This window comes from Ochotona curzoniae, unplaced genomic scaffold, assembly GCF_017591425.1.
Source record: "Ochotona curzoniae isolate NIBS_2020 unplaced genomic scaffold, NIBS_Ocur_1.0 contig_908, whole genome shotgun sequence".
NCBI classification, from domain to species: domain Eukaryota; kingdom Metazoa; phylum Chordata; class Mammalia; order Lagomorpha; family Ochotonidae; genus Ochotona; species Ochotona curzoniae.
In genome coordinates this window covers 32,885,369-32,912,855 of record NW_024466607.1, presented here as the reverse complement: position 1 = coordinate 32,912,855, position 27,487 = coordinate 32,885,369, and the positions used below count along the sequence as shown (strand labels likewise).

At 47.7% G+C, this 27,487-nt stretch overlaps 1 protein-coding gene across 3 annotated transcripts in view; it reads left to right on the top strand.

The window, feature by feature from the left end:
* Positions 1-27,487, top strand: part of EIF4E3 (eukaryotic translation initiation factor 4E family member 3) — a 223,770-nt gene that overhangs the window by 107,583 nt on the left and 88,700 nt on the right. For 2 of the 3 annotated variants that reach the window (XM_040994816.1, XM_040994817.1), the window contains exon 7: positions 25,582-25,720. The exons of the other annotated variant lie outside the window; for it this stretch is intronic. In XM_040994816.1, coding sequence (XP_040850750.1) covers positions 25,582-25,685 — 104 coding nt within the window. In that variant the 3' untranslated portion in view covers positions 25,686-25,720. The remainder of the gene's footprint in view (positions 1-25,581; positions 25,721-27,487) is intronic. 3 annotated transcript variants of the gene reach the window in all.

The window sequence follows — 27,487 nt, the reverse complement described above, 5'->3', positions numbered from 1 at the left end:
ATTTGTGTTCTTTCTGTTTTTGTTGTCTGTGTATCTATGTTATTGATCTTTTTTAAAAAAGATTTCTCTTTTCATTGACTTTTTGTGTTATTTAAAATTTTTCAATTTCATGAATGATTTTGTCTCTCAGTTCTGTTTTCTTCTCACTCTGGGATTGTTTGTTCTTCTTTGGGTTCCTTAGGTTGGATACTCACATGGTGAGTTGAGACTTTTCTTTTTAATCACTATTTAGTGCTGTACACTTCTATCAAACCACTGATGAAGCTTAGTACCACACACATCAATGTGCCTGTCATATGTTATTCACTCCAAATGCTTTCTGATTTCCCCCACAACACCGTTATAATAAAGTTTGATACTTTTTTCTGATTATCTGCATTAGTTCTGGGTTGGCTCTGATTGATTTTTCTGCTTATTGTAGATCTTATTTTCCTCTTTCTTTCAGTATCTGGTAATTTTTGGTAGAAAGCCAGCCATTGCATATTTTTTCCTAGGTGGATGATGGATATTTTTATATTTCTGTAAATATTTGCATGCTCTATTCTGGGACAAGGTTATGAAACTCTGAAAGAATTTGTTCCCTGTAAATCTGGTTTTTAATCCTTGCTTGGTGAAACTCGATTAGCATCTTATCTAGTGCTAATTATTGCTCCTTCTTGAAGGAAAACTGCTCTGCCTGATGGAGAGGCTTTCCACTCTGGCCACAGGGATCCTCCAATCCTTGTAGTTATATGTGAGCTGCGGGGATTGGTCCATTTTTGTGGGTGTTCCTCCTGCCCCGAAGCCTTGGGTAGTTTCCTACAGTGTGTGATCAGTTCTATTGTGAATAATCAAGGGATCTCTTCAAATTCCTGAAGGAACTCTCCTCTCTGGAACTCTGCCTTGCAAATTTGAACCATGGGGACCTTCCTGGGCTCTCATCTTGCTGACTCCCACTTCTGTATGCTCCATTTGCGGAGCCCGCCAAGTTCTGTCTCAACCTCCTCTTCCTACTGTCAGTAGCCAAGAATGCTCGTGTTTTTCCCAAGAGAGTGACGTTCAACTCATCTGGGTGATTTGGGTAATGATAAGATACAGCTTACTGTCAAGGAGTCATTCTCTGACATGAATGGATGGCAAGGGTCAACTGAATGCAAGAACACAAGATGTAGTAGATGAGCTCGCGGACAAGGATTTTTGCAGCTGTCAGGATGTGTGAGGGAAAGAGAGTCAGATTCTAACACTTTCGATAAAGTAGGAAGAATGACATCATCCACATTGCGAGTGTGCTCCTGTATCATAATATTTGAGGCTGGTACTTCATAAAGGAGTTTATTTAATGCACTGTTCTAGTGCCTAGAAAGCCCAACCAGCAGGTTCTTCATCCTGTTTTGGGCTCCCAGCTGTCACTCCACAGAGGAGAAACAGAAAGGGAGCCAGCCGCTCCATGCAAACTAGCAGAGGACCAGAAAGGGGGAACTCTTGGGAACTGCTTCCTTCTCATCAGACTTGACCCATTCCCACAAGGCAAAACCAATCTATTCCTGAGCTAGAGTCCCCTTGATGAATGCCCTTCCTCTCATCCCCACCTCTTAGAGAGTCTACCATCTTGACATGGACACATTGAACACCAGGTTTCTAACACATGAACCTCTGGAGGACAAATCACAGCTGGATCACAGCAGTTAGCATTATTGTCATCATGGCTGCTTAATGGAGCTCCTCTTCTGAAGTAGGCGTTCCTTATGTGCTGTCATGTATAATCCTGGTGATAGCCAGGAGGAAGCCCTTCCCAGATTTCCTGCTGAAGGAGGCATCGCTGACTCACAGTCCCACCTGCTGCAGTATGAGAATTCCCCATGGAGTTCACACCAAGGCCACTCTTCTCATAGCCTTCTCCCCACTGATGATAATAGCCAAGATGACAGGGACGGTGATGGGAGGCTGTTAGCAGGAGACACAGTGGCTCGGGGACTCTTCACTGGCCTTACCGAATCCTTGCTGGAACTGCATCACAGCCTAAGGCTTTGCCTGCTCAAATCCCTTCTTGCCCTCTACCCCACAGCAGTCAAACCAGCTTTCTGGGCAGATGCTCTTTTAGTCTCCACCAGCTCGTCACAAATCTGTCCATGGATTCTGCTCTTGCTGTCTGCTTCTCAAAGACCTTGACCTAGCATGATTGTCCAGGCAGGAGTAGTCCTGTTACATCCACTACAGAGATATGATCTGGGGAGACTGGATATTGGTAAAGATGTTATATGCTTTGATGTGATAGAAAAAATATTTATTTATAAAAATTTGTTTATTTTACTGGAAAGTCAGGTATACGGAGAGACAGAGAGATCTTCCATTTGCTGGTTCACTCCTCCAGTGGCTACAACAGGAGCCAGGAGCTTCTTCCAGATCTCCCATGCAGGTGCAAGGTTCCAAGACTTTGGGTCATCCTTGACTGTTTTCCCAGACCACAACAAGTAGGGAGTTGGATGAGAAGTGGAGCAGCTGGGATACACATTGGCACCCATATGGGATCCTGGCAGATGCAAGGCAAGATTTAATCACTAGGCTATCATGCCAGGCCCGGAAAAAAAAAATCCTTATTAACTGAGACTATTCACAAAGGTGAGAATTTGGTTCTTTACACCTGTAGCAGTCAGCATGTAAGGTCAGGGACAGTACCACTGGGGTGAATTACCAAATGTGGTTGTATGAAGGACTCTAAAGAAAGCAGAGAAGAGCTCATGAAGTTTGTGGGAGCGTGAAGTGGCAGAAAAGTGGCAGGAAGAGCCCTCTTAGCAAGTGAGACACCCAGAACAATACTGGGGAAATCCCAGCTGTTTGGTGACTAGACATAACATTTGGGCCATCATAGACTTGTACTTTTCATCACAGACCTTTGGTGCCTTGTAGACACAGTTAAGATGTTCTCAGTGAAAATGATCTAGCACTGCTGTCATTTCTTGCTGTGTTGCCTCAAGCTTGACATTCGCAAAATCCATATTCTTTAAGCAGTTTTCAATACCCGTTTCCTTTGTGTTAGCAAGGTAATTATTTTACTTTAAGATGACTTGATTTTAGCAAAGCTTATTTCCTGAGAAAATTCGATGTAAAATGTGCTGTTTTGCATCCATATGTCTTGGAGTCTTCCAGGCAGACAGAAGGGGCATCCTTGGAATCTCTTTCACTCTCCTTTAATAAAAGTTACAGAAGTTCACCCATCAGGGGTAGAGCTGACTTAGGGAGAAATTACATTTGTTTCACTAAAGAAGTCCACATGTTTTATTTAAATATCAAACTTCCTGGAAAACTTGATGTGGGTGGTTTTCTTTGTGTGCGTATATGTGTGTTTGTTTGTTGTTGTGAATAAACAGGAAGCTTTTGCAATTATACACTGCAAGGATGTAAATCCAGGTTTCTTCCAGTTTCTTTTTGGGTGGGTTTCATTTGGTTAATTTTACTTTTTCCTTCCTTACAAGAGTCCCATATTAATTACCCAGCTCGTTTTTGTTGTTGTTATTGTTGTTGCTAAGGGTTTCTGAAGTGGTACCCCACACACATAATGCTATGACAATGGAATTTCAGCTTTTTGGTTGACTGCTTACAAAGAGGTTTTAGTTGGGTAGGAATGCAGGAGCTTGGCTTTTCTTAACATAGAAGAGTATCGCTAGTTTTTTTTTTTTTCTGTCTTCAAAGAAATTACTTGTGGGAAAATAGCTCAGAGTATCTTATTAATGATTTTCCCTTTGGACTTTTGTTTATTTCCCAGTCCCATCCTTCAGATCTTTGTAACTAAAAGCAAGCTTCAGTTCCTTGTCTTGGTTCTAGTGGTTAAAATATTTGTCTGTATGTGACTTTGTTTAGTAAAGTTTGTGCGATTCCTTTTCTTCCCCCCCCCCTTATTCCCCAGTGATTTCAGTTTGCTAAACATTGCATAATTTTTTTAAAATGTAGTAGATTGTTTTTTGGCCTCCTTCAAGTTTATAGTCATTGCTGTTATCCACTTCAGTCACTCAGACTATTTTATGGAACCAGTTCAATCCCCCGAAGTTGTTTGTTCTTGGCTTTGACCCTGGGTAGAGGTGTGCTGTGATTTTCACAAACTTTGATGTTTTCTGTCTCATGCAGGTGGGGACCTGGGGGTTTTCAGTAGTGTCTCTGCAACCAGGGAAAACCATGTGTGGAATAAAACCGTTGCAGTAGACTGCTTAGTCCTTCATTCTCTTTGATGTGCACCATGGCGCCAGTGGCTCTTGGCTGAGAATTGAGGCTGTTCATGGTTGGGGAGGACTAGGAACCTAGAGGTTGGCTCTTAGAAAGACTTTAAACACAGATCATCTAGACCAAGGATGGCAAAGGTGTGGCATGAACATAACTCTTCCCTCCCATCCCCACAGCAGACATCAATAAACGATCATGGTTTTCTTTGCGTTGAGCCATTCGGGGCCACGTGATCTTTTGCCTCACTATCTCAGGCTTCTGCTGAAGTCCCCATGGAGCTTACGTATGAGATGGAATGTCTGGCACTGTCGATCGTGACAAAACTCTTCAAAGACGTGGAGACCGCATGTTAGTGTTGAGAGGGAAGAGTCAGGAATGAAAGGCTGTGAAGTTGATTTAGACTTAAGCCATTTAGCTAGTTATCCGTGCTGAATTGATGAATCCCCATGGTCTGTTTCCTCATCAGGAAAGTGATAACAGAGACCGCTTCTGTGGGAAGCATTCAACACAGCATGTTGCATCCGTGAGAAATTGGTGTGAACCGTCGTGGTCCCCGTTGTTGTTAGGGAGAGTGCCTTGCTTATGATCACAGAGTTAGCTAGGACTAGGCAGGACTTCTTAGCGTCTGCCCTACTGACGTTTCAAATGGACTGAGAACTCTGTTCTGTGCCAGGCAGTGTCCTGTGCTCTTCGGGGGGTGTTTTACAGCTTCTCTGGCCTCTTACCTACAGCTGCTAGTAACACATTTGCTTTCTTCCGACTCGTAAAATTTGTTTCCAGATATTGACATGTGTCCCTGAGGAGTAAAATTGGCAATCCTTTCTTTTTTTTTTTTTTAATAAAAACTATTAACATATTTCCACCCAAACCCACCGTCAGGGTATGCTTATTCTGTTGGTTCAGCAGTGGATTGGAGAAAGTTTTTTAAAACCTGACAGGTGGTGTTGGTGTCACTGCCTTCATCCAGGCTACAACTTTTTGTGTGTACCAACCTGTGGGCAGTTCTGAGTAATAGATTATTAGCTCTTGTAATAAAAATTAAAATAGAGTCAAGGAAAAATGCTCACAACATAATACTCAGTAATCATAGCTGCCTTCCAAATTAGATAATAATGATACGTTTGAGATCACTGATTTGGGTACCTGCCATCTCACAGACACTAGACTATGAACTTTAGGGTCCCTATGCTATTTAATTCTTCCAACAATGGACAAGGTAAGAAACCTTCCCATTTTACAGATGATGGAAATGAGGCACAGCATTTTTTTTTGCCCAAGGTCCCACAGTCAGTGAATAATAGAACAAGATGTCTTTCCCACCTGTGCTGTGTATACTGCACACAAACTCACATGCTAAGGAACAGTCTGGAAGGATATACACTTACATACTTTCTTTTTTGGCCAGAGAGAAATATGGGTGATTGTTACTCATTAAGCTTACCGTTTTCCAAATTTTCTGCTTTGAGTAGTTATTATTTTTGGTTGAGTATTTAAAAAGACAAAGTATAATTATATATTCCTGTAACTTTTCTACAACAAGTGATTAATCATGTTTACAATAGTTCACCTCCTCATCTCGCCTGTGACTGGTTGAAAAGCAACAGGAATTATATTTTAATTTCTCATGTTAGATAGCAGAGTGGAAACCTACAGTTCCGTCCTGTAACACATTATGAGTTCGCAGTGGGAGTTGTGCACATTTGCAAGCTGGTTTATACCATATAAGGATGTTCTGTAAGTAACTATATAGAAATCTTAAATAAACATACTGTATGTTATAGATTGCCCAGAATGTAGTCCCTCAAGATTTCCTGCTTTAAGAAATGCTACACTTATTTTGGTGATGCTCCGAGGGAAGCGTTTTCTTGTGGAGCTCACCTTTGATTGTTGCCTACAACGCTCCTTTCTGAACCAGACAAGAAAACCAAGCTTTGTTATTGCAGGAAAACATTAGGAATTACCTGCCTGGTTGCCCTCCAAGACATGCTCTGAATTTGTATTTGGTCATTTTCAAAAATCAAACTGAGCCACATGGACAGAATTCCACACACGAGGCAATACTTTTAACCACTGTCTTAATTTTCTCATGGAAATTTCAAAGGGGGAGATCCAGCTGTGGTTTGATGAATGGAATCATTGTTGAAATAAATACGGAGACTCACACAGCAACTACTTTCAAAGGCACTGCACTCGTTTGAAAACATAAATTCAGGTGCGTGTGTGTGTGTGTGTGTGTGTGTGTGTGTGTGTGTGTGTGTGTGTTCATTTGCATTACTTGATAGTTACGCACCACGTATTTCAATTCTGAGTACGATATTCGCCTGGCTTTATTCCCTATGGCGTATGTTTCCAATTTTGAATAACTCTGAAAGATCTCCTGTGTAGCTGCTCACATAATTAAAAGGTCGTGGTGATTGGAGGCCAGGTGAAGCTCTAAGTCTAAAATAACATATGTGAATACATATGCTGAGCCAGGAGACATCTCTTTGTCCGTTCCTCTGGTTCTGGCCGTGGAGTTGCCGTGTGAGATGAGACACAGATGGAGGCCCAGGTGGGTAAAGATCCTAAGTGTGGCTCTGGTAGTCTGCTCCCTCAGGAATCCGCCTACATCTCTTGGTGGCCTCCGTGAATGCCTACACAGCACAGCCGCACTGTTGTCAGTGGGACTCCTGAAGAGGGAACTTTCCTTCTCATTTATTTTTTTAAGATTTATTTATTTTTATTGGAAAGTCAGATATACAAAGAGGAAGAGAGGCAAAGAGGAAGATCTTCTGTCTGTTGATTCACTCCACAAGCATCCACAATGGCCAGAGCTGCACTGATCTGAAACCAGGAGCCAGGAACCTCTTCTAAGTCACCTACATAGGCCCATCTTCTCATTTTTTAGTTGGGCGTCATTATTTTATGTAGAAGAATTGAAGGCTAAATTCAGACAAAGTCGCTTGCAAGGCCAGTATCCCATATGGGAGCACCAATAAAGTCTGGCCCCTCTACTTCCAATCTAGCTTCCTTCCAGTGCACATGGGAAGGCAGCGGATAATCGCCTAAGTACTTGGATCCCTGCAACCCATGTAGAATAGAGTTCATGCTTCCTTACTTTGGCCTGACCCAGCCCTGGCTATTGAAGGCATTTGGAAAATAAACTAACGGCTGGAAGATCTCTTCTCTCTCTCTCTCTCTCACTTTTGCTCATGTTCTTTCTCTGTCTCACTACCTTTCAAGTAAATATTCTTTTAAAAAGACATGAGCTCCTTTGATGGCAAAGTGATTTTATCTTCTGATTATCCATTCATTTGGTAAGTGCACCCTGTCTTTTATGGAGGAATTTGAGCAAGATGGACAGGTCTTATTTCTAGTGAAATGGACAGATAAGAAAGGATCTGTGCATCAAGAAACATGGTAGAATTTATGTGTCAGTTTTGAAGGAGGTTACTGGGGGCTTGGGCAGGAGAGAGAGTCAAGAAAAGTTTCTTCAAGGATATGACATTGGTGTTTGGAACCTGATGGGGATTGCCTAGCCATACAAGGAACTTGAGGAAGCAGAGGAGGCGGGCAGAGGCACCAGCAGGACTCAGGCACCTGTACGGCAGCCCAGCACAGAAAGCACAGAGCCGTTGACTTGTCAATACACAACACAGGCCTAAGATAATGTTGCCTTAAGTGAGGTAACGGAGGCACATCATAGGACAATCTACAAGAATTCTGGACACAATGAAGTTCTAACCTATTTGGGTATTTTCTTTGCTCATGAACCAGAAGAGCTAGCTGTAGCACAGCTGCGTAAGCAAAGAATTCCTGCAATTTATTTAATTGTTTATTTTTTATTGGAAAGGGAGATTTACAGAGAAAAGAAAAAGTGGAAAGTATTTTCCATTTGCTGGTTCACTCCCCAAGGGGCCACAAAGGCCAGAGCTGAAGTCCTGATCCAAAGTCAGGAACCAGGAACTTCTACCGGGTCTCCCATGCAGGTACAAGGTCGCTGTCCTCAAGTGCTTTCCCAGGCCATAGGCAGGAAGCTGAAAGGAAAGTGGAGCAGCTGGGACAGGAGCTGGCGCCCATATGGGATCCAAGTGCTTGCAAGGAGAGGATTTAGCTACTAAGCTGTTGTGCCAGGTCCAGAGCTCCTGCAATTTTTAGGGAAACATTATTCGTGGGGCAGGGATGTGGCCAGGCTCTAAGATGCCATGTCATGTGTCAGAGGATCTGAGCTCCCTTCCTGGCTTCTTCTGGATGTCCATTCCAGCTTCTTACTAATGTAGACCCTGGAAGGCAGTGGTGATGGCTTAGGTAATGCGGTTCCTGCCGCCCACATGGAGGGTCTGAATGGAGTCACAGCCTTCTGACTTATCCTTGGTGGGATGGGGGATGGGGTGTGATGGAATGTTTGGGAATGCTTGTGGGCCTTTGAGGAAAGCACCATCTGATGGAAGCTTGCTCTCTTTCCGTCTGCCTCTCACCGCCTCTAAATAAGTAAAAACAATGATGACAAAAACCTGTAACTTAAAACATAGGATTCTGTACTCAGCCTGAAATGAAATGGTGAAGAAGCTAGGGTGTTCCTCTTTAAGGTTCCCCTTGCCCTAGAAAAAGCATGGCTTTGCTTGGTGCCCAGGCAGAGCATTTATATATAGAGAGAGAGAGAGAGCATGTGTGTTTGCTCTGCCTGCATTACTTTTCCCCAGAAAGAGACCAAACTGTTTATAGGGGAGATGGAAACAAACAAACAACTGGGTAATTCTCTTGCAAACATCAGGGCACACGTGACCTTGGAGCTGCACGGAGCTCAGCCAGGCGAACAGCAGGCCAGCCGGGCTGGACTCATGGAGTACAGATGCTGCCGCTTCCTGGAGGCTGGCACTGTGAATGACACAGCCCATTATCATCTCTTCTCCAGGATGCTAACCTCTAAATTCACACTCCCAAAGCGCAGCATATGTTTCCCCTGAGTCTAGGACTCCTGCAGCCCCAGCACCTGCAGGAATGCCCAAAGGCAGCTTCTGTCTTCTGCTGTTCTCTGTCCTAAAAGGCACACCAAAAGGCTGCTTGCTGCTGCCCGGAGGAGAGGCTGGCTTTGTGTGCCAGTTGGATCTTGTAGGTATACCAGCCTCATAATCTCTCTCCCCCTTGTCTCCCTGGGCCCAGACCCTTTTCCATGGAATGCTGCAGCCAACTTGCCATGTAGAGATGTGTGCTATTTGAGTTTCTCTTCTTTCCTCCTTCCCTCCCTCCCTACCAATTTTGGCTTTGTTTTGCTTTCTGAATCTGTCCAGGATCCACGTCCCTCTAGCTACACTGGAGGCACAGTGGCAAAATGGCCTGATTGTACTGCGGTTGGTAAATTCACCTTCAAACCTCTTTGTGGTAAGTTTGTACTGCATCTTACTCATCGTTACTATTCATTGATTTCTCCATTTTTTTTTTATCAACTGCCTCAAATCTACAGAAGTCCTATTTCATTTTCTTTTACCATTGAAGCAGTAACTCTAACAAAAATACATCTTGCTCGTTGACCTGGTCAGTTCATGTTGGCAACTCGCACTTCTAGCTGCTTCTTAATACAAAAATGCTCCGTTGAAAAATTGCAAATAATTCACCAAGAAATTCACTTGGATGTAATCTGTGTGTGGGCAAGGATCTGTATCATTTGTGATGACTGTTCCCTAATGTCCAGAACAGTATTGGATACCCAGTGGCATATGCTCAATATTTGCTGAATGAATGATTACGTGAAATTGACAGCAGCTCTGCTTCTGAGAGGGGTCTTGGAAGATGTCAAACTCAGCTGCTTGTAAGATTTCTCCAAAGTGAACTTTAATCCTTAGGATCATGTTGGGTATAAAAGCCATCAGAATGCCCAAGGTTAACCACACTTATTTAATTCCATTGGACTTAGTAATCATTCAGACCTTTTCCTAATTTGTTATTAAAACAGCAACAGCCAACTAGGTTATGTACAGTGTTCAGGTGAATGGAAGAGTTTGTACTGAGACGGGGACGTTCGTGAGAGGAGCTGTGATAAACTCCCCAGTCAGCTCTGGTGTTTCCTGTCTCAGGGATGCATAGGCTCTGGACCCTTCAGGAGGAAGGAAAATTTTGAGAGAACACTCAGAGGCAGCTTCTCCCTGACTGGAATCCCATGTGAGATGCAATGTTCTCCAGTTATGACTCTATCCTTTGCCACCTTCTTTACTGACTTTTGCTTTGAGGCAGATGACACATCAGACATTGTGTGTGGAGTCATGGGTTCTCATAAAGTCTGCTTAGTCATCATGGAACAAGCTGTGTCAGACTAAGAAAGGGCTGGTAGCCACAGACCATGCTCTGGGGCCCAGCCTGTGGTCGTCTACAGATCACCAAAAGCCTTCTTAAAGCTACTTGGTTTTGGAAAGGAAATCATTTGGTTAGTCAGTTGCATCTAGAAATGATCAGAAAGGTTTCTGATCTTCCTAGGGGCAGGGAGGGGAAGGTCAGAGATGTTCTAGACACTCTAGAGTGGTCTCTCTTGCCTGAGATCAGATTTGACCCCCAAGGAATATCTCATAAGATCCGGAGACAGGGTTGGTTGTCATATGTCACACTCCCGACAATGCATGGGACCAGCCCCTAATCCAGGCCTGCAGCCCAGCAGGGCAGACAGTGCCAGGGCTCGGAGTCTTGCCTGGAACATCCTTCTCAGCTTCACAAAGAAGGTCCCTGTCTGGGAAGGTGATTCTGCCTCTGCTCTTTTCCAGGTCTGACTTTAAGAGTGCAGCTGGCCCTTAGTATCTATGCTTTCATGTTCAGACCACCCTGGGGGCGAAGAGGGGTGCTGCATCTGTACTGACATGCGCAGACAGTTTTTTTCTTGTCATTGCTTCCTATACAATATAGTATAACAACTATTTGCATAGCAGTTACATTGTGTTTGATGCGATAAGCAATCTTGCGATGATTTAAAGTACACAGGAGGGTGTGCAGAGGTTATATGCAAATGCTGAGCTATTTTAAAGGCAGGACTTGAGCATGGGAACCTGTTTATTATCCCCAGGGGACGTGGAAGCTGTCTCCTGAGGATGCTGGAGAGAGACCGTATCTCATCTTACTCCTGCACCAACAGCTGAACAGCAGCAGTAACTCTGTGCCTGGCTACTTTCTGATTCATATAATGCCCTTTAAGTTAGGTGTTTTCTTTTTAAGGCTGAATAATATTGCATTGTATGTACTGCTACATTTTCAGTCTGTTCAATCATCGGTGGCAACAGGTTTTGTTTCACATCCATGCCAAAATGATCATGGGAATGATGACATCTCTTCACTATACTGATTGAAAACTTAATTCCTTTGGGTATACACATAATTGTAAGGTTGCTGGGTCATATGATAATTCTATTATGTGAGGAATGTCCATACACCATGATCTCACTTATGTGTAGAATCTTAAACATGCTAAACTCATTAAGGTAGAAAGAAAAATGTTGATTATCAGGAGCTTTCTGTGTGTGGAGAGGGCTAGGTTGGGGAACGCATTCAGAGAAATGTTAACAAGTTAGAAGTTATCATTTGATGCAGAAATAAGTGCTGGTGTTCTATTGCACAGCAAGTTGAATATGTAACTCTATCAAGAACACAGAGGACCTCAGAAAGTTCATGAGGAAAATTTATATCATTTAAAAAAAGTGTTATTTGAGAAGGCAGAGACAGTGAGAGTGAATAGGTCATGAATGAAAGGAATCTGTCTTGCACTGGTTCACTCCCCTAAATGTTTGCAGTAGCCAGGGCTGGGCCAGGATGAAGCCAGGGGCTCTGAACTTTTTTCTCATGTCCACATAGGCAGCAGGAACTCAGGTATAAGAGCTGCTGCCCCCTGGGGTGTGCAGCAGGTGGAAAGGGGAGTCGTTTGGACTTGAACCAGCTCCCTGACATGCTTTGTGGGTGTCCTAAGAAGTAACTTCACAGCTGTACCTCCTGTCTGGCTCTCTCTATGAACTTTATCAGAGTCCTCATGATTCATCAGGTTTCAAAAATAGCCAGAGAGAGAGAACTTGACATGTTCTCACTGTGAAGAGAAGATAAGCATTGGAGGTGATGGGTTATTATAGAAGTTATGCTTATTTGATTGGCAGACATCACAGGGAAACCCACAAATGTTATTTGTCAATTAGAAATAACATTGAACCCCAACCCTCCTGCCTTTGGTGAGGGATGGGAGATTAATTCGTGGATGAGAGGCCACCCTAATTTGGAAGGTGGAAGCTGGTGGAGCTGACAGCTAAATGGATGGAATTATCTGAATGGCCCTGAAAGGACTGGATATAAAAGCCTTTGTCTACATCTCAGATCCTAGACCTAAAATTCCTCCCATTGAAACATGAGAAACCCTTGACTGTGAGTCAGGATCATATACATATGATATATTTTACTAAAGTAGCAAAGAGAGAGAGAATATCTTCTGGCCAGGGTGTCTGGAGTACCATCCTGGTCTTCCACATTGGGTACCCGGACCATTCTCTGCTGCCTTCCCATGTACATACACAGGGGGCTGGACCAGAAGCAGAGCAGCTAGGACATGAACTGACACATTCTGACAACATGGGATGCTGGCATGATGGAAGTGCTGACCCCAGGATTCCAGGGTTTTGAATCAAGCTTGTGATTTTAGGATGCTGTGAGATTGTGCAGTCTCTCTTTCAGTGGCTAAGTAAAATGTGTGTAGTCACAGAGGTTTGGGAAAGTTCTGGATCTTGCCCAACATGATATGCCAGTTAAACACAAGACTGGGGTTCTCAACAAGCCATGGATGAGGCCCAAGCTTAGGTCAGAAATCCAAGTTTTTTCCTCTTCCAAACTGCACATTTCAACTAATGTCTTTGTTGCTGTTTGTACCTGTGGCAAATAAGGCAGTTAAACTCTAAACTTCCAGGAAAGTTCTACAATGCTGCCATGGCCTGTTCCTTTGCTTCAAGTTTTGTCATTTAAATACACACATATTTGCATTTACTTGAAAAGCAGAGATAAAGGTTTTCCATCTGCTTGTTTACTTCTCAAATGCCTGCAACAGCTAGGGCTATGCCAAGCCCAAGCCATGGAGCCTGGATCTTCATCCTGGTCTCCAGGTGAGTGGCAGGAACTCAGCTACTGGAGCCACCACCTGCTGCCTTATTGCATGCTAGACAGGAAGTGGAGCCAGGACTCAAACCCAGGTACTCTGATGGAGGCAAGATAGATAGAGGTCTTAACTGCTGAGCCAAATGCCTGTTCCCATTTTGGATCTTTATAAGCTTCCCTTTTAACGTGGAGAAAGTCCCATAGAGGGTAGCATGTGGAAATCCCCGTGGAACGATTCAGAATCTCATTGCCTGTCGTCACCACTGGTGAGCTTTATAACAATGGCTGCCTCCTTGACTCCTCCTCAACACTCTGATGTAGTGGGTTTAAGATGGATATCTTCCTCCTAGGAAGAGTCTAAAGATCACCATACCATTCCAGTTCCTTTGAGAGAATCTGTCTCACCAGTTGGTGCTTCTGAGGAAAGGGCTGTGTCCACCACTGAAGGATCGGGAGTTTGGGGTGAGTTAGGGCCCCCGAGTGCCCATGAGTCAAGCAGACTGTTCCCTGCTGTCCTCAGACTCACCCTTGATGGAAGTTCCCAAGCTTTACGCACAGGTGTCCGTAAGGTGCTGATGCTGTTGGTTGTGCTCTCGGTCAGAGGACTCATGACGTCTGGGAGCTGACTCTGGGAGCTAACTTCACTCGGCTCTCTAGGCTATTTTCCTGTGCTGTGGTTTGGGAATTGCTGCATTGTTGCCCCTGGGTTTTCATTTGTGAGGCGCTCTTTCTGTCCTTGCCCTGTGTGCCAGGACCCATCTACAAGGACTTTTGACTCCACTGTCTCTCCTGAGGACCTGCTTTCCATGCTCACTGACCCACTGCTCTGGATGCTTCTAATCAGTTATTCATCTCCCACAAGCTAGGTATCAAACTCTTTGAGAGCAGGGACTTTTAAAAGGTTTATTTATGTATTTGAAATGTAGATTTTACAGAGAGAGGAGAGATAGAGAAGTCTTTCATCTGTTGCTTCACTCCCCAAGTGGCTGCAATGACGGGAGCTGAGCCTATTTGAAGCCAGGAGCTACTTTCTGGATCTCCCACGTGGGTGCAAGGGCCTAAGCACTTGAGCCATCTCTCCCAGGAATAAGCAGGGATCTGGATCGGAAGTAGAGCAGCCGGGATTTGAACCGGTACTCGGTTGAGATACTGGTGCTACAGGTGGAGGATTAGCCTGGTATGACGCTGCTCTGCTTGGAGGGTAGGGACTTGAACATATGTGATTCTGTACTAGTTTGAGCAGAAACAATAGGCAAGGGGGGCTGAGGATGTGAGTAGAAGAGATAAGCCAAAGATGAACTTGACTTTCAAGACTTTCTCTCCATGATAGCAGTTGTGGTTGCAGGAGGTGATTCTGACACTAGGTTCCTTGAGAAAAAAAAAAAACAAAAAACCAACTATAGAATGTCTGAATTCACTCTTTGGAGGAATAAAGAATTCTTCTAAATATCCGCATCTCCTAGAGGGGATGCTCACGCCCATTGTCATTTTGAAAAGACAAGTTCTTTGCTGATGTGACTCAGAGGATAGGCCAGCCTTCCTCACCCAGGATGTCTGGGACATCTTGATACTTGGGAAGGAATTACATGCATGAGTTCTTTCCACGCGTTCCTTCTTCAGGCTGTCTTCCCCTTGCTCATTTAAGAAAGAAACCTTGAGTCTTAGAGTGGTGACTTAGTTTTCCCAAAGTTAGCAGTGACAAATAGACACGTGTGTGGCTTTCATAAAAAGCTCATGTTCTGTTTGAATGACTTCAATTCGATTTGTGCTCTTAAATATTTTCTAGATTGTATTTTAAAAATTTATTTATTTGAAAGGTGGAGTTACAGAGCAAGGTGAGGGGAGGAGGAGAGAAACAGAGAAACAGGAAAAGAAAGAGAATGAGAAAGAGAGAGCAAGGGCTGGTTTACTCCCTAAATGACTGGAATGACTAGGGCTGGGCTAAGTGGAGCCCAGGAGTCTGGAATTCCAGCCAGGTCTCCCATGTGGCTCCCTGCAGTCCCAGGCACTTCCATTACTTTGCCAGGATTGAAGCTGGAGCAGCTGGGATTTGACATAGTGCTGGCATTGCAGGGAACAGCTTAACTTGTACCACATCCCAGTCCCTCTAGAATTGTTAAAATGAGAAATATTTGGGTGAAAATCTGTGGAGTTTGTTTTTTATTTTTTGCGTCCCTTGAGAATTCAAAGGACTTGCTTCCCGTGGTGACAGCAGTCAGCATCTGTTCCCTTGGAGTGACGATATATACTCAAATTTGCCACTGACCCTAGTCCTCCCGACCAGTCACAGGCAAGCCTCTTCAGCAGTCCCCATCACCTGATTCAGTCCTGTAGCCATGGCACCGGCATCATCTGTTCCAAGGAAGAGAGCGCTGAGCCCACTGACTTTCCATAGGAAGGAGGTGTCACTTTGCCATCTATTTATGTGTATGTAAGAGTACTTCACTAAGTTAGTGGGAAGAGGAATTCAGAGATAAGGGTTTATTGTGGTGCAAAACAAACCTGAAATCCATGTAGAGCTTTTTTGATAAGCATTTTCCATGAACTTGTTAAAGACCCTTTGTGTGCAATTTCAATTTTTTTTTTGTATCAAGACAAGCTAATGTTTTAATTCCATTTTCCAGTGGCGTCTGAAGAATAATGTTTGTATACCAAATATTCTCGTTATTTCTTTTCTTGCTCAAGATATCTCAACTTATGGGTTCTTTCAGGCTAACTCCTGTGCCCCTTCAGAAACTCCTCTTTGTTCTAATATTTCCTTTGGGCACTTTTTATCCCCCTCAAGACACTGCACACTTACATTTTTCTCTGCTCCACACCTGGAATGAATTAGTTCTCCAAGGATCTGTCATTTTTTTTTTTTTAAACTGGAGAATGATCTTTAGAAAGCAAGATCTGAGAAATTTGGATGTTCACTGCTGTTGGGGTACCATTGCTTATGGCTTCTATCAGTGGACAGAGCTGGGAAATATACGTTTGTAAGCTAACTCAGGCATGCATACACATACAGATTTATTTCTCTATTTATCTTGTGAATATATACATATCTATTTATGTAAAATGGAAACTGTCCATATGGATAACTTCACCTTCGTTCTGACACAATAGGATTCAACCTTGGGCGAATCAGGGTTTTAATCTCTTTATAGCTTAACAACATTTTTAACAATTGCTCAAGAGCATCTTGAAATCCAGTTCATAGGTATTATTTTTTCTTAAAGCCCACAAACAACAAATCTCAACCCTATGGGCTGTGCCCATGGATAAAACTGTTGGCATATCACCATGCGGAGTCTCTTTCAGTCTCTCCTCCAGTCTTCTCAGTTTGGAATCCATAGCCCTACTATTCCTGAAGGTGGGTAGACTTGCCCTGTCTCCATTCTCCTGCAAACACAGCCCTTCAGAACAATGCCTATTGTGATGCTGAGCTGGCACTTGTGCCCTCTAAATAGAAGCCAAGACACTTCTCAGAGATTGCAATCAGAACTTTGCTTTACATGTGAAATCTTATTTTGAATTCAGGAACACAATTACTCACTCATAGACCTAATTACACTGCCTTAGGTTAGTATTAAAACAATGGTTTTAATTATTTTGGGGGGTGGTTTACAAAAGTAACCTGTTGTCTTAGGAAGATGACGGGGGAGGCCTGTAGTCGGTCTCTTGGGGAACTTCACAAATACACGTTAGCCATCAGATGTGAGATTTCCTTGAGGTTCCTTTGTATTTGTTCCAGAAGGATCCACTCTTGGTTATACGGGTGAGATTCCCCCCTCCGCCTCCATTATACTTCATGTAAATCTAGTGGAGCTTGGATGTGACTTTACAAACTGTTGAGAGACCTGGAAAGAGAATCCAACCCAGGTGGTTCATGGGCTGCCGGAGGGGCGGCCCCTCCGTGGTTTGGAAAACACTCTGGGTTTTAAACAGCAACACCTATAATTATGGAGGCGTCATCCCTTCCATTAAAAAAAGAAAACAAAACAAAGAAAGCAAAGCCCTTCCACTAACAAGGGGTAGTCATAGCATGTGTTCAGCCTTCCCCAAACCTGTCTGGCCCAGTGGGGGAATATCTTCCATCTTTCTCCAAGCTCTCATAAAACAATACAAAGGTAAACAATTGGAAGGCAATTAGCAGTCTCTTTGGGGTAACTGCAGAGAGAAGTCACCCTGTTATTAATGTCAAAGGAATTAATCATGGTTTACATAGGTGATTTAGTGGCTTAACTTTGCAAGTGGCTGAAAAGCAAGGAACCAACTAAGTTTACAAAAGATGCTGGTTTGGAGAACTGGGTAGGGCAGAGGACTTGCACATCTGCCTGATGCGTGTAGTTGATTACAATGCTACCTGTTAAGGGGTTGCCGGTATTGTGGGTAGTGCTTCTCAAACATGAATGTGACACTCAGCTGGGTGGTTTTGTTGAATGCAGATTTTAATTCAGTAGATCTGATTTACTGCCTAAATGGCCGGAGCTGGTCTTATCTGAAGCCAGGAGCCAGAAACCTCTTCACAGTCTCCCAAATGGGTACAGGGGACTAAGCACTTGGGCTGTCTTTTGCTGATTTTGCAGGCACATTAACAGGGAGTTGGATTGGAAGTGAAGCAGCCAGCACTTAAACCTGTACCTGTATGGGATCCCTGTGCGACAAGTGGCGGCTTTACCCACTACACCATAGCACCAGCCACAGCTAGTGCCCACACTGAGGGTTAGCCTCTCTCATATTATACAGCCAGGCTTCAGATGAGTCTAGTACCTGTAGTAGGTAGGGCTGAGCCATTTATAATCTTCTTTTTTTCTGACCCGAAGGCACTGCAGTGTATTGTTCTGTGACTGCTTAGTGTGTAGGGGTCAGGAGTGAAAATGCTTGACCAAATACTAGGTTGTACACTGCTGCTTATAGGAACACACTGGGACACAGGAGGCGAAACGCTGTCTCATGCAGTCCCAGCAACCTCTTTTCACAAGGACTAATTCGGAAAAAGAAAAATATTTGCAGGCCATGTCTATTTATGTTTATAGAACTGTGTCCTTACAAGAAAAGCTGGAGTGGCCAGCGTCGTGGCCTAGCAGCTGAAGTCCTTGCCTTGAATGCGCCTGGATCTCATATGGGCACTAGTTCTAATCCCGGCAGCTCCACTTCCCATCCAGCTCCCTACTTGTGTCCTGGAAAAGCAGCCGAGGATGGCAAAAAGCCTTGGGACCCTGCACCCGTGTGGGAGAGCTAGAGGAGGTTCCTGGCTCCTGGCTCCTGGCTCCTGGCTCTGGATCGGCACAGCACTGGCCGTTGCGCACATTTGGGGAGTGAATCATCAGATGAAGATCTTTCTGTCTCTCTCTGTATATCTGACTTGGTAATAAAAATAATACATCTTTAAAAAAAATAAAGAAAAGAAAAGCTAGAGATGTAATCTTGGTAGCTAAGTCTCCATCATCTAATTTTTTTTTTTTTAAAAAAAGATTTATTCATTTTGAGAGTGAAAAAGAGAAAACAGAGAGAGAAAGAGAGAGAGAGAGAGAAAGACTTTCTTTTTATTGATTCACTTCCCAGATGACTGCAAAGGCCAGTGCTGGGCCAGCTGGGGTCAGGATCCAAACCCTTCATCTGAGAACCCCACATGGTTAGAGGGGTCCAGACATTTGGCCCATCTCCCGTTGATTTTTCCTGGACCATTGAGTGGGAGCTGGCTCAGATGTGGAACACCTGGGACATGAACTCTCACCTCGATGCACTGCCAGCACTGCAGGCAGCAGCTTAATGTGCTATGCCACAATACCGTCCCCCCCCCCCACTCTCTGATGAGAACGTCAGAAAATCTATTGACTCCAGATTTAAGGCTAAGCCTCTGATGGTTTTGTTCTGTTGTTTCCTCATTAGCTCTTCCAGCCCCTCCACGATCACATGTGGTTGACCCCCGAGTGTCTGCTGGACCACAGGAGATCCCACCCTGGTGTCAGGGATGTGAGAACATAGATGGGCTCCCCCTGGCTGGTCCTCTGAAACACGTGGTGTTCATTAGCTGTTTTGATCTCTTCAGAAGCAACCTAAGGAGTTTAAGCTTTCTGCATGGGACTCCCAGCCTCTGCCTAACCGTTCCTCTCCTCTCTGCTGGGTTCACTTTTGCCAGGATACCTGTTAAATCTGGGCAAGAGAAGAGGGTGAGGGAGGAGTTGAACCTGACCGTGACTCGGGGGTTTCTGTCTCTCTGCTGGGCAGTAAAGGCATCCCTGGGTTGTCCGCTGCCAAGGAGCTGGGCACCTTCCTGAAGTGCAATGACAGAGAAGCAAATCAAGTCAGGGCACCTGGGTTTCCATCCTGGTCCAACCATCAGCCAATAATATGACCCCGGTGAGCAACTGGAATCCAGAGCTCCTCTTCCACCCGGGTCATTGGACCCACCCAGTTATGCCCATGTTGCTTAAGTGTGTGCACGCGTTGGCACCGAGACTGCTCACTAACACTGAAGCGCATTTTCAATCACTTTTCAATCTTTAGTTTAAAACAAAAAAGAAATTTCCATTGATGCTCTCATGTCAGGAGCTCTTCTCAACATTAGCCACTCCCCCTGTCAAAGAAGTCAGTCTTGTCTTGCCCTGTCAGTGTTAACAGAAGCCACAGACTTTATTCTCACTGTGCTTGATTTGAACTTGGGGAGGGTGATGTTGCTTTTACATTTGAGGAAGAAACAGAAAAGTAGGTTCACTTCGATGAAAATAGTTAGGCCGACTACCTTAATATCTACACTCTAATGAATGCAGTATGCGCTACACGGATCAGGAAGATTCTTGATGGTGGTGAAGCAGTTCAGGAGATGCTGTTTTGTGGGTGATTTCAGTGTCTGCTCAGCTGTAAACCTCTGAGATCCTTCCGGCATCTCATGAAGCAGTAAGTGTCCGCCCTGGTTCCTTCAGATGTGCGTGTGTTCATGGACACAGAGGCTGCAGGATGAAGTTGGTGTGTGCTGGATGGTTCACGGTTGCAGCACAGGGCGCTAACACACTGCTTCCTCTGGGACAGGCTGGCTACAGTTTTCACCGCTTTGTAACTGTGCACTTATTGCCTCTTTCCCTCCCACCTGTTCCTTAGAATATAAGGACATGGGGACCAGCACTTTTGCTTTGGTGTGATTCAGGAGAAAATGTCAGGGACGTGTGTTTTTAAAAGGGGGATTTCTATTTGGTTTGTCACCAAAAGGTGGCGTCCTACCCCCATGCCCTTTATTTAAAACCCTTGCTTATAATTTAACAAAAAGAAACTTACAGTTGATTACTGATAAAGAAATTAAAATCTGCTCCCTACGAATGTAACGTGACAGTGTTGGAAATGAGCAATATGTTATGCTACAGTTAGGTTTTCTTGTAATGTAAACCAAATGGACATGAAGTTTTTTTTTTTTTTAAGACAGCACATTAGACACAATATCTGTATGGAATTGGGTAAAATATACATGGGATCTACAACTGGGATTTCCTTTTGTCTGTGAAACTTGCTGTCCACACCTGCAAATAGATGTCCAATTTAAGGCAGGTTCAAATGCAGAATTCTGCCAGCAGCTGGGTAAAGATCTTTTTAGTATGGCCACAAGAATAATGTTTAAAAGACTCACTGCTCAGATCTGAACAATCAGTGCGAATTATTCCTTACCCACTGTGAAGAAATGTGTCACATCTAAACGCACCGCTATTCCCCCGAGATATAATTCTGCAACCAGCATCCATGATAAACATGTTGCATTTGGCATAAACATTTTAGAAATTAAAAATAACGCCCCCTGCCGACCCCCCTCGGTCTGCTTACTTTATACTTTTTCAGTGGATTGCACGTGAGTTCCGCGCTTGGAATCATTAGTGATGTCCAAGTGTTGCTGGGAGCATTTGCCCAGCGCACATGCAGGCTGCAGGTCAGTGCCTAAGCAAGCCTTTCATAAACATCAGCTGAAGACCGCTCCCTTCGGGCACAGGGATTTCTGTTCTTGCATTGCTGGGCTCCCAAGAGGGGCCCGGCTCCTCCTCGCAAGTGTGTCAGTCCCTTAATGAAGAGGACATCCACTCCCAACTCCTAGGAAATTCTACACACACCCAGTCGCAATGTACTGACTCAGGTACTGGTTGAAAACACCCGATAGCTGGTCTCGTGGGTGGAAGACCAGGCTAGAATAGCCCGTACCCCTTTCTCTCTCTGGCTTTTATTTTATATTCTGTAGCGCACAGCGAAGGACTTAGTTATGTATGTATGTATTTTTGACTTGCCACATAGACACAATTTTAAAATGACAATTTTATACTATCGTTGAAATTGAGATTTAAGGTCTTTGGAAATGTTTAACGGTTCTTCATCTCCTCCTCCCCCAGAGGCATTATGTAAAAAAGAATTTATAATAACCTTTTTCAGGAAATTGATTATCTACAACTGTGCTGGTCTCCAAGCCAAGGGGGGCAGTAAGCCTCTGTTCTTCCTAGCCAGGGGAAGGACTCTGCAGGAACTCGGGAGGCTGGTTTCTAATACAAGTGTCATAAATGATTGGCCTGGTATACCAGTTGCTGGCAACGCTAGTTTGGGAGTTTGGAAACACCTGGGGTGACGCAGCTGGGTGATGTTCATTAACAGCAAGCAGCCCGAGACACCCCCCACCCCTCCAAAGTCGGGAAGTGAAGGAAATACCAAGGTCTTTTTGTTTTGTTTTAGGTCTTTCCAAACATTTTCATGCAAGCTCCTCTCGTAAAGTCCTTTCAAAATTCTCAATTCAAGCAAACTTTCAAAACGAGAAGAAAAACAACAAAATCATCTCACCTTTCCCAAAGAATTGGACAAAGCTTTTTTTTTTTCTTTTCTTTTCACGTGACTGGTCTCGGTGTGTGTGTGGGGGGGGGGTGAGCAGGTAATCTGTGTTCAACAACTGCCTGACAACGCCAGCCCCGGGCGTTTTCCTCAGGGGCGCCCCGCGTGTCCCCGCGTGTTCCCGCTCGCCTCCTCCGGCCCGCAAGGGGGCCAGCTCGGCCTGGGCCGGCCCGCGCCCCGCGCCGCCGCAGAGCCCTCGGCGCCCGGGCTTTCTCTTTCCTCAGCACACAGGGGTTTGTCCTTCGGCTGAACTTTCACCTCGCGAACTCGCCTCCTTTCATTGGACCGAGTGCAGAGAGAGAGAGAGAGAGAGCGAGAGCGAGAACGAGCGAGAGCGAGCGAGCTGAGGAGACCCGGACAGGGCCCGGCCGGCCGCAGGAAGGGGGCTGCAGGCGCCACCCCCGCCGCCCGCGCCCTCAGCTGTCACCCTCGGACAAACACTTTCACTTTTAACCGGAGGCAACTCGCGTCCTCGCCGCCGCTCGCCCCTTCCTGCGGTATTTTTTTTTTTTTTTTTACCTCAGAAGCCCAGCTCGCAGCCCCCCGCGGTCCCCTCTCGTGGCCAACACTCTGCCGCTCCTCCCCCGGGGTGGCCTAGGGGACCCCTCGCCCCATCTTCTCAGGAATTCCCCTGCTCCCCCCTTCTTCTTTTTTCTTCTTCTTCCAGGTTTTTCCTGCCAGATCCATCTTCTACCGAGGACTGCCCTGGCGTCCTCGTCCTCCCTGGTTCTGGGGAGGGGGCGGTGGGCGCTCTACCTCGTTCCCCCTTTCCCATCCAGCCCGGACCCCCCACCCCCACCCCATTCCCACCCCCTTCTTGGGCAACTGCTTTTTTTTTTTTTTTTTTTGCTGCGAGCCTTGTTGTTTACCCAGCAGGTGGATGTGACGTCAGGGACGCACAACAGCAAAAAATAACAACATCTCCCTCCGCGACGTGTTGGCCTCTCGCGCGCGCCTTATTTATTTATTTGTTCCGGGATGCCGGGGCGGGGGGAGGGGGCGGCCGCCTGCACACCCCGACCCCGGTGTGGGGGTGCCGGGAGCTCCCGGGTGCGGCTACCCGAGCTGGGTAGTGCGGGGGACGCCCCGGGCAGAGGGGCCGTGGGGCGGAGCGGGGGCGCCGGCCGGAGGCTAGGGGGGCGGGCCGGGGGGCGCCCCGAGGCCCCGGCGCTTGGGCGCGTCGCAGCCGGCGCCGGCGCTGGCCGGGCTCCGGGAAGCTAGTCCGGGAGCGGAGGAATCTATTGTTATTTATTGTGTGGCGGCCTCACGCTAGACTCGCGGCGGCCGGGCCCTCGCCCGGGAGTGCGTGTGCGTGTGTGTGTGTGAGTGTGTGCGCGGGGCGCGCGCGCGCGGGCGGGAGTGGGCGCGCGCGGGGAAAGGCCCGAAAACACCTTAGTTTGCACCGAGAGACCATTTGCAGCGGGTGAGTTTGTATTTTTCCATTTCTGCTCCACTTTTTTTTTTTCCCAAGCCGCCTCGTTTCCGGCACTTTAAACAACAACAACAACCAGCACCAAAAAAAAAAAAAAAATAGAAAAAGGAAAAAAAAAGCAACTACTTTTCACCTCCAGGCTCCACGTGTGTCTCCCCCAGCCTTCCCCTCTTCCCCCCTCCACCCTCCCCCGGGCTCAGACGCTGGCTCTGGAGTGGGTGGGGGCCCGCGGGCCCACGGGAGGGTGCGGGGAGCCCTGCTGGCGCCCGCACCCTGGGTCTATTTGCATAAGTCAAATGGGGGGGCGGGGGCGGCTGCGTGGAGCCGACCAACGCTGCGCCCGCGGCCCCTCCACGCCTCTTCCCTGAGCTCCCCACGAGCGCCCGGTCGGGGGCCGTGGGACAGGAATCCGTCAGCCCTGGCCGCCTGTGGCAACTTTGAGTGCCAAACGTCGGCGTCCAGGGGCGGCCTTGGCGCGGGGCGAATGCGGGACCACGGGTCGCGGCCGAGGCGGGAGGGGGCGCGCGTCGGGTGCCTCCTGAGCCTAAAGTTTGAACTTGGAGCAAACTTTTCCCTTTGCTGCTCCGTGGGTTGTGTGTCCCTTGCTCTGCCCCCACGGGTCCCACGCGGACCGACTGGGACCCTGCTCCGTGGGCCCCGCGCCTGACGACTTCCCCCGTGCCACGCGCGACTCGCCCTCTACCCCCCCACCCCGGGGGGGGGGACGCTTCCCGCAGCCGCTGCCCCAACCCTAAGAGACTCAAAGCCACGCACTTTGGTGCACACCGTCCCAACCCAGCCACACACGTACCCCGCTCTCGCACGCTTGCCGCCCGCGGCCTCAGCCTGCCCGAGAGACGCGCCCGCGACTACCGTGGCCAGATTCTGCGGGTGGGCGCGGGAACAGCGTGCGCTGGAGAGAAGTCGCCGCGCCCCGATCCCTCGCCCTCCCACTCCACCCTACAGACTTTCCTGGCTTTACCCCCCCCCCCTTGAGTTTGGGGAAAGGGGTGTTGGTTGGGGTGTGTGTGTGTGGGGGGGTGGGTTCCTAAAGTCCTCCTGCCTCGCGACGCGTCCGTGTCGCCGTGTCCCTTTGGCCCCGTCCCGGCGGCCGATGGAGCTGGGTCCCTCGCCTGCGCGCAGCCTTCTTCACGGGCTCCCTGCGCTGTGTCCCCGTCCCGCGGAGACGACTCTCCCGACCCGGCCGGCCGAGGCGGCGTGCGCTCCGGGTGGGGACCGCGGCGGCGGCTGGCGGCGGGAACCGAGGAGTCTGCCAGCTGCCGCGGGGTCGCGGTCATTCGCTGCCTCCGCCTCCCCTCGCCCCCGCCTCCAGTCCCCCTCCTCCGCAGACACCGCCGCGCTCGGAAACTTTGATTCCTTCTCCTTTTTGGCCCTGGCCGAGCCCCCCTCCCCACCTGTTGTGAGCTCCGCCTCGGGTCCCGGGAGACTGGCGGTGACATACGCGGGCGGGCGCCGGGGAGCTCCGCGCCCTGAAACAAAAGTCGCATGCCCCCTCCCAAGTGTTTGCTTGGCTACCACCGCCGGCAGCAACCCCCCCCCTCCACCCCCGCGCCCCTCCACCACTGCTACCACCACCACTATCCCCCATTCCCGCGCAGCTCCCGCCCCCCTGGGAGAATAAAGACAAAATAAACAGTTGTAACTCCAAACCTCGCGCCTGCGAGCGTGTCCCTAACCCACCCCCTTCCTCCCCCGTTCCTCCCCCTCCTTTTTTTGTTGTTGCAACTTTGTGAGATCCCGGGGAAGGTGTCGAGACTTTGGCTCGGGCCGATTTCCCGGTCTCGGGATCTTCGCAGGGATTCCCGGAGCCGCATCCTCCCTTTCCTCCACGCGCACTCGCGGGTCCCAGGCGCCCGCCGCCCTCCCCTGCCTCGGCCCCACAGCCTACCCTCCTTCCCACCACCCTGTCCGGATACCTCCAGTTCCAGCCCACCCACCCCCACCCCCGACCCCAACCTGCACGGGGAAGACTTGCTGCTGAGAGGGTCGCCCTGGTTTCTTGTCGACCGCAGAGCCCGAAAGTTTGCAAGAGGAAGAGAGCGCGCGGCGAGCGAGCGGGCCAGGGGCAACGGCAGCGGGGACCATGGTGCTGCCGGCGCCTCCTCCACGGGCGTGAAGCCGGCGCCCCCACTCCTTCCCCGGACTCGGCGGGTAAGTCGAGGCGGCTGTGAGTGCCGGAGTCGGGACGCGGGGCCGGGGCGCGTGGGCCAGGGACTGCCGAGGGCCGCGGGCGGCACCGGGGCTTTCTCCCGGTGCCCCGAGAGGCAGCCGGGGCGGCGAGAGCGCCCGCGGTGAGACGCGCAGAGCCAGGAGTGTGCCCATCCTCAAGCCGGTAGGTGCTTCCGAATGCTGGGCTTACTCTCCCCCCCTTTCCCGTCCCTAAATCGGAAAATCTGGCGATCAAAGTTTAGCGTGCGGTGTAAAGTGTTTCGATAAAATATGGTGACATCCCTCGCTCTCCTTCTCACCCCTCTCCCCTTAGAACTATTAATTATTTCCAATTCATTGTGTCCAAATACCCTTGCTGGGCTGATTAGAAAGTGTATTGATTTAGTCTGGGCTCATCCCACGTTCTCATCTTAATTCATTTTCTTTTTCTTTCTTTCTTTCTTTTTTTTTTTTTGGCTGGACCAGAAGACCTAAAATGAAACTTGGTTCTTCCTCTTCTTTCCCTTCCTCCCTCCCTCCCCAACCCTCAAACCCTCCCTGGGTGAGGCTGGGGCAGAATTAGGAAATTAATGTAAACGCCGCGTCTGCTTGTGAGCTTCTGCAGGGCTCGGCCCAGGGCCTGGGGTGGCTCGCCCCTGCTCAGGCACAGGTACGCCGCGGGGGAGGCTTGCCGCCGTGATGACTGCTTTTTGGAGCTTTCCGGAGCTTTCTGGGCTGCTCCGCACGCCTTCCACCCTCACCTCTGCTGGTCCAAACTGGGAGGATTGGGGACTGGCACAATAGCCCGAGCTTGAGAAAACCTCCAGGATATTTCTGGAATTTTCTTTACACCATTTTTACCTTTCACATCCTTCTCTCCCCAGCAGTCGCCCTCCCCCCCCCCACTCCTCCCCATTAATGAGCAGCCGTGCTGGGGGGCGGGAGACGCTGAACCAGGTTTAGAAGAGAGTAGTAAGGCTTCAGGTGTTGGCTCTCTCCCCGCCCCCACCCGCTCCGCCGGGGCAGCCTGCCTGCCTGTGGAGTTCCTGCGATTTTCTGTTGCGAAGAGCAGTGTCTTTTTTAGAATTCCACTGGAGTTTTGACTCTCAAAATGGAAATCTTCATCTCTTGGAGTCCAGGAAAAGAAAACTGGGCTCAGGATTTAAAAATTTGGAGGATGGATTTTTTTTTTTTCTCCCTTCTTCTTCTTTGTCTCTCTGAAAAGTCTCTTCATTGAAGAGCATTCAAAATAGAAAAAAAGGGAACTCAACTAGTTACCATTCAAAAGGTGTCAGCTGAAATCTCCCTGCCTGGGGTGGGGTGGGGGGGAAGGTCTGACATCTTGCCACTGGCTGCATCTTTCTCCTCCCCCCCCCCCTTAGACTTTGGATTAGTGATTGTATGAGAGAGAGAGAGAAAAAAAAATCACTTTTGAGGGGGGCAGTAAACAGCCTACAACTGCTGAACCTTGACAACCCGAATTAAGGAGGCAGAGGAGATGAAACAGAACCGTTGTTGCTGGTTGTCAGGAGCTGCAAGGCCAGGGAAGCAGGACCACTCCAGCCAGCCAGCCGGGCTGCCAGCTCCCTCCTGCAGGAATGGACCATTGCAAATGCTCATCTTTGTTGTGCAAGGCGAGGCTCCCTAGGAGGCAAATGCCCAGCCCCTCAGTGGGCAGAGGTGGAGTTCCTTGTGGATGCTGAGTGGCTACACACCTTAATTCTGTGCAGGCATCTTTCTTTGCGAGGGGCATGCACCCCTAAAAGCATC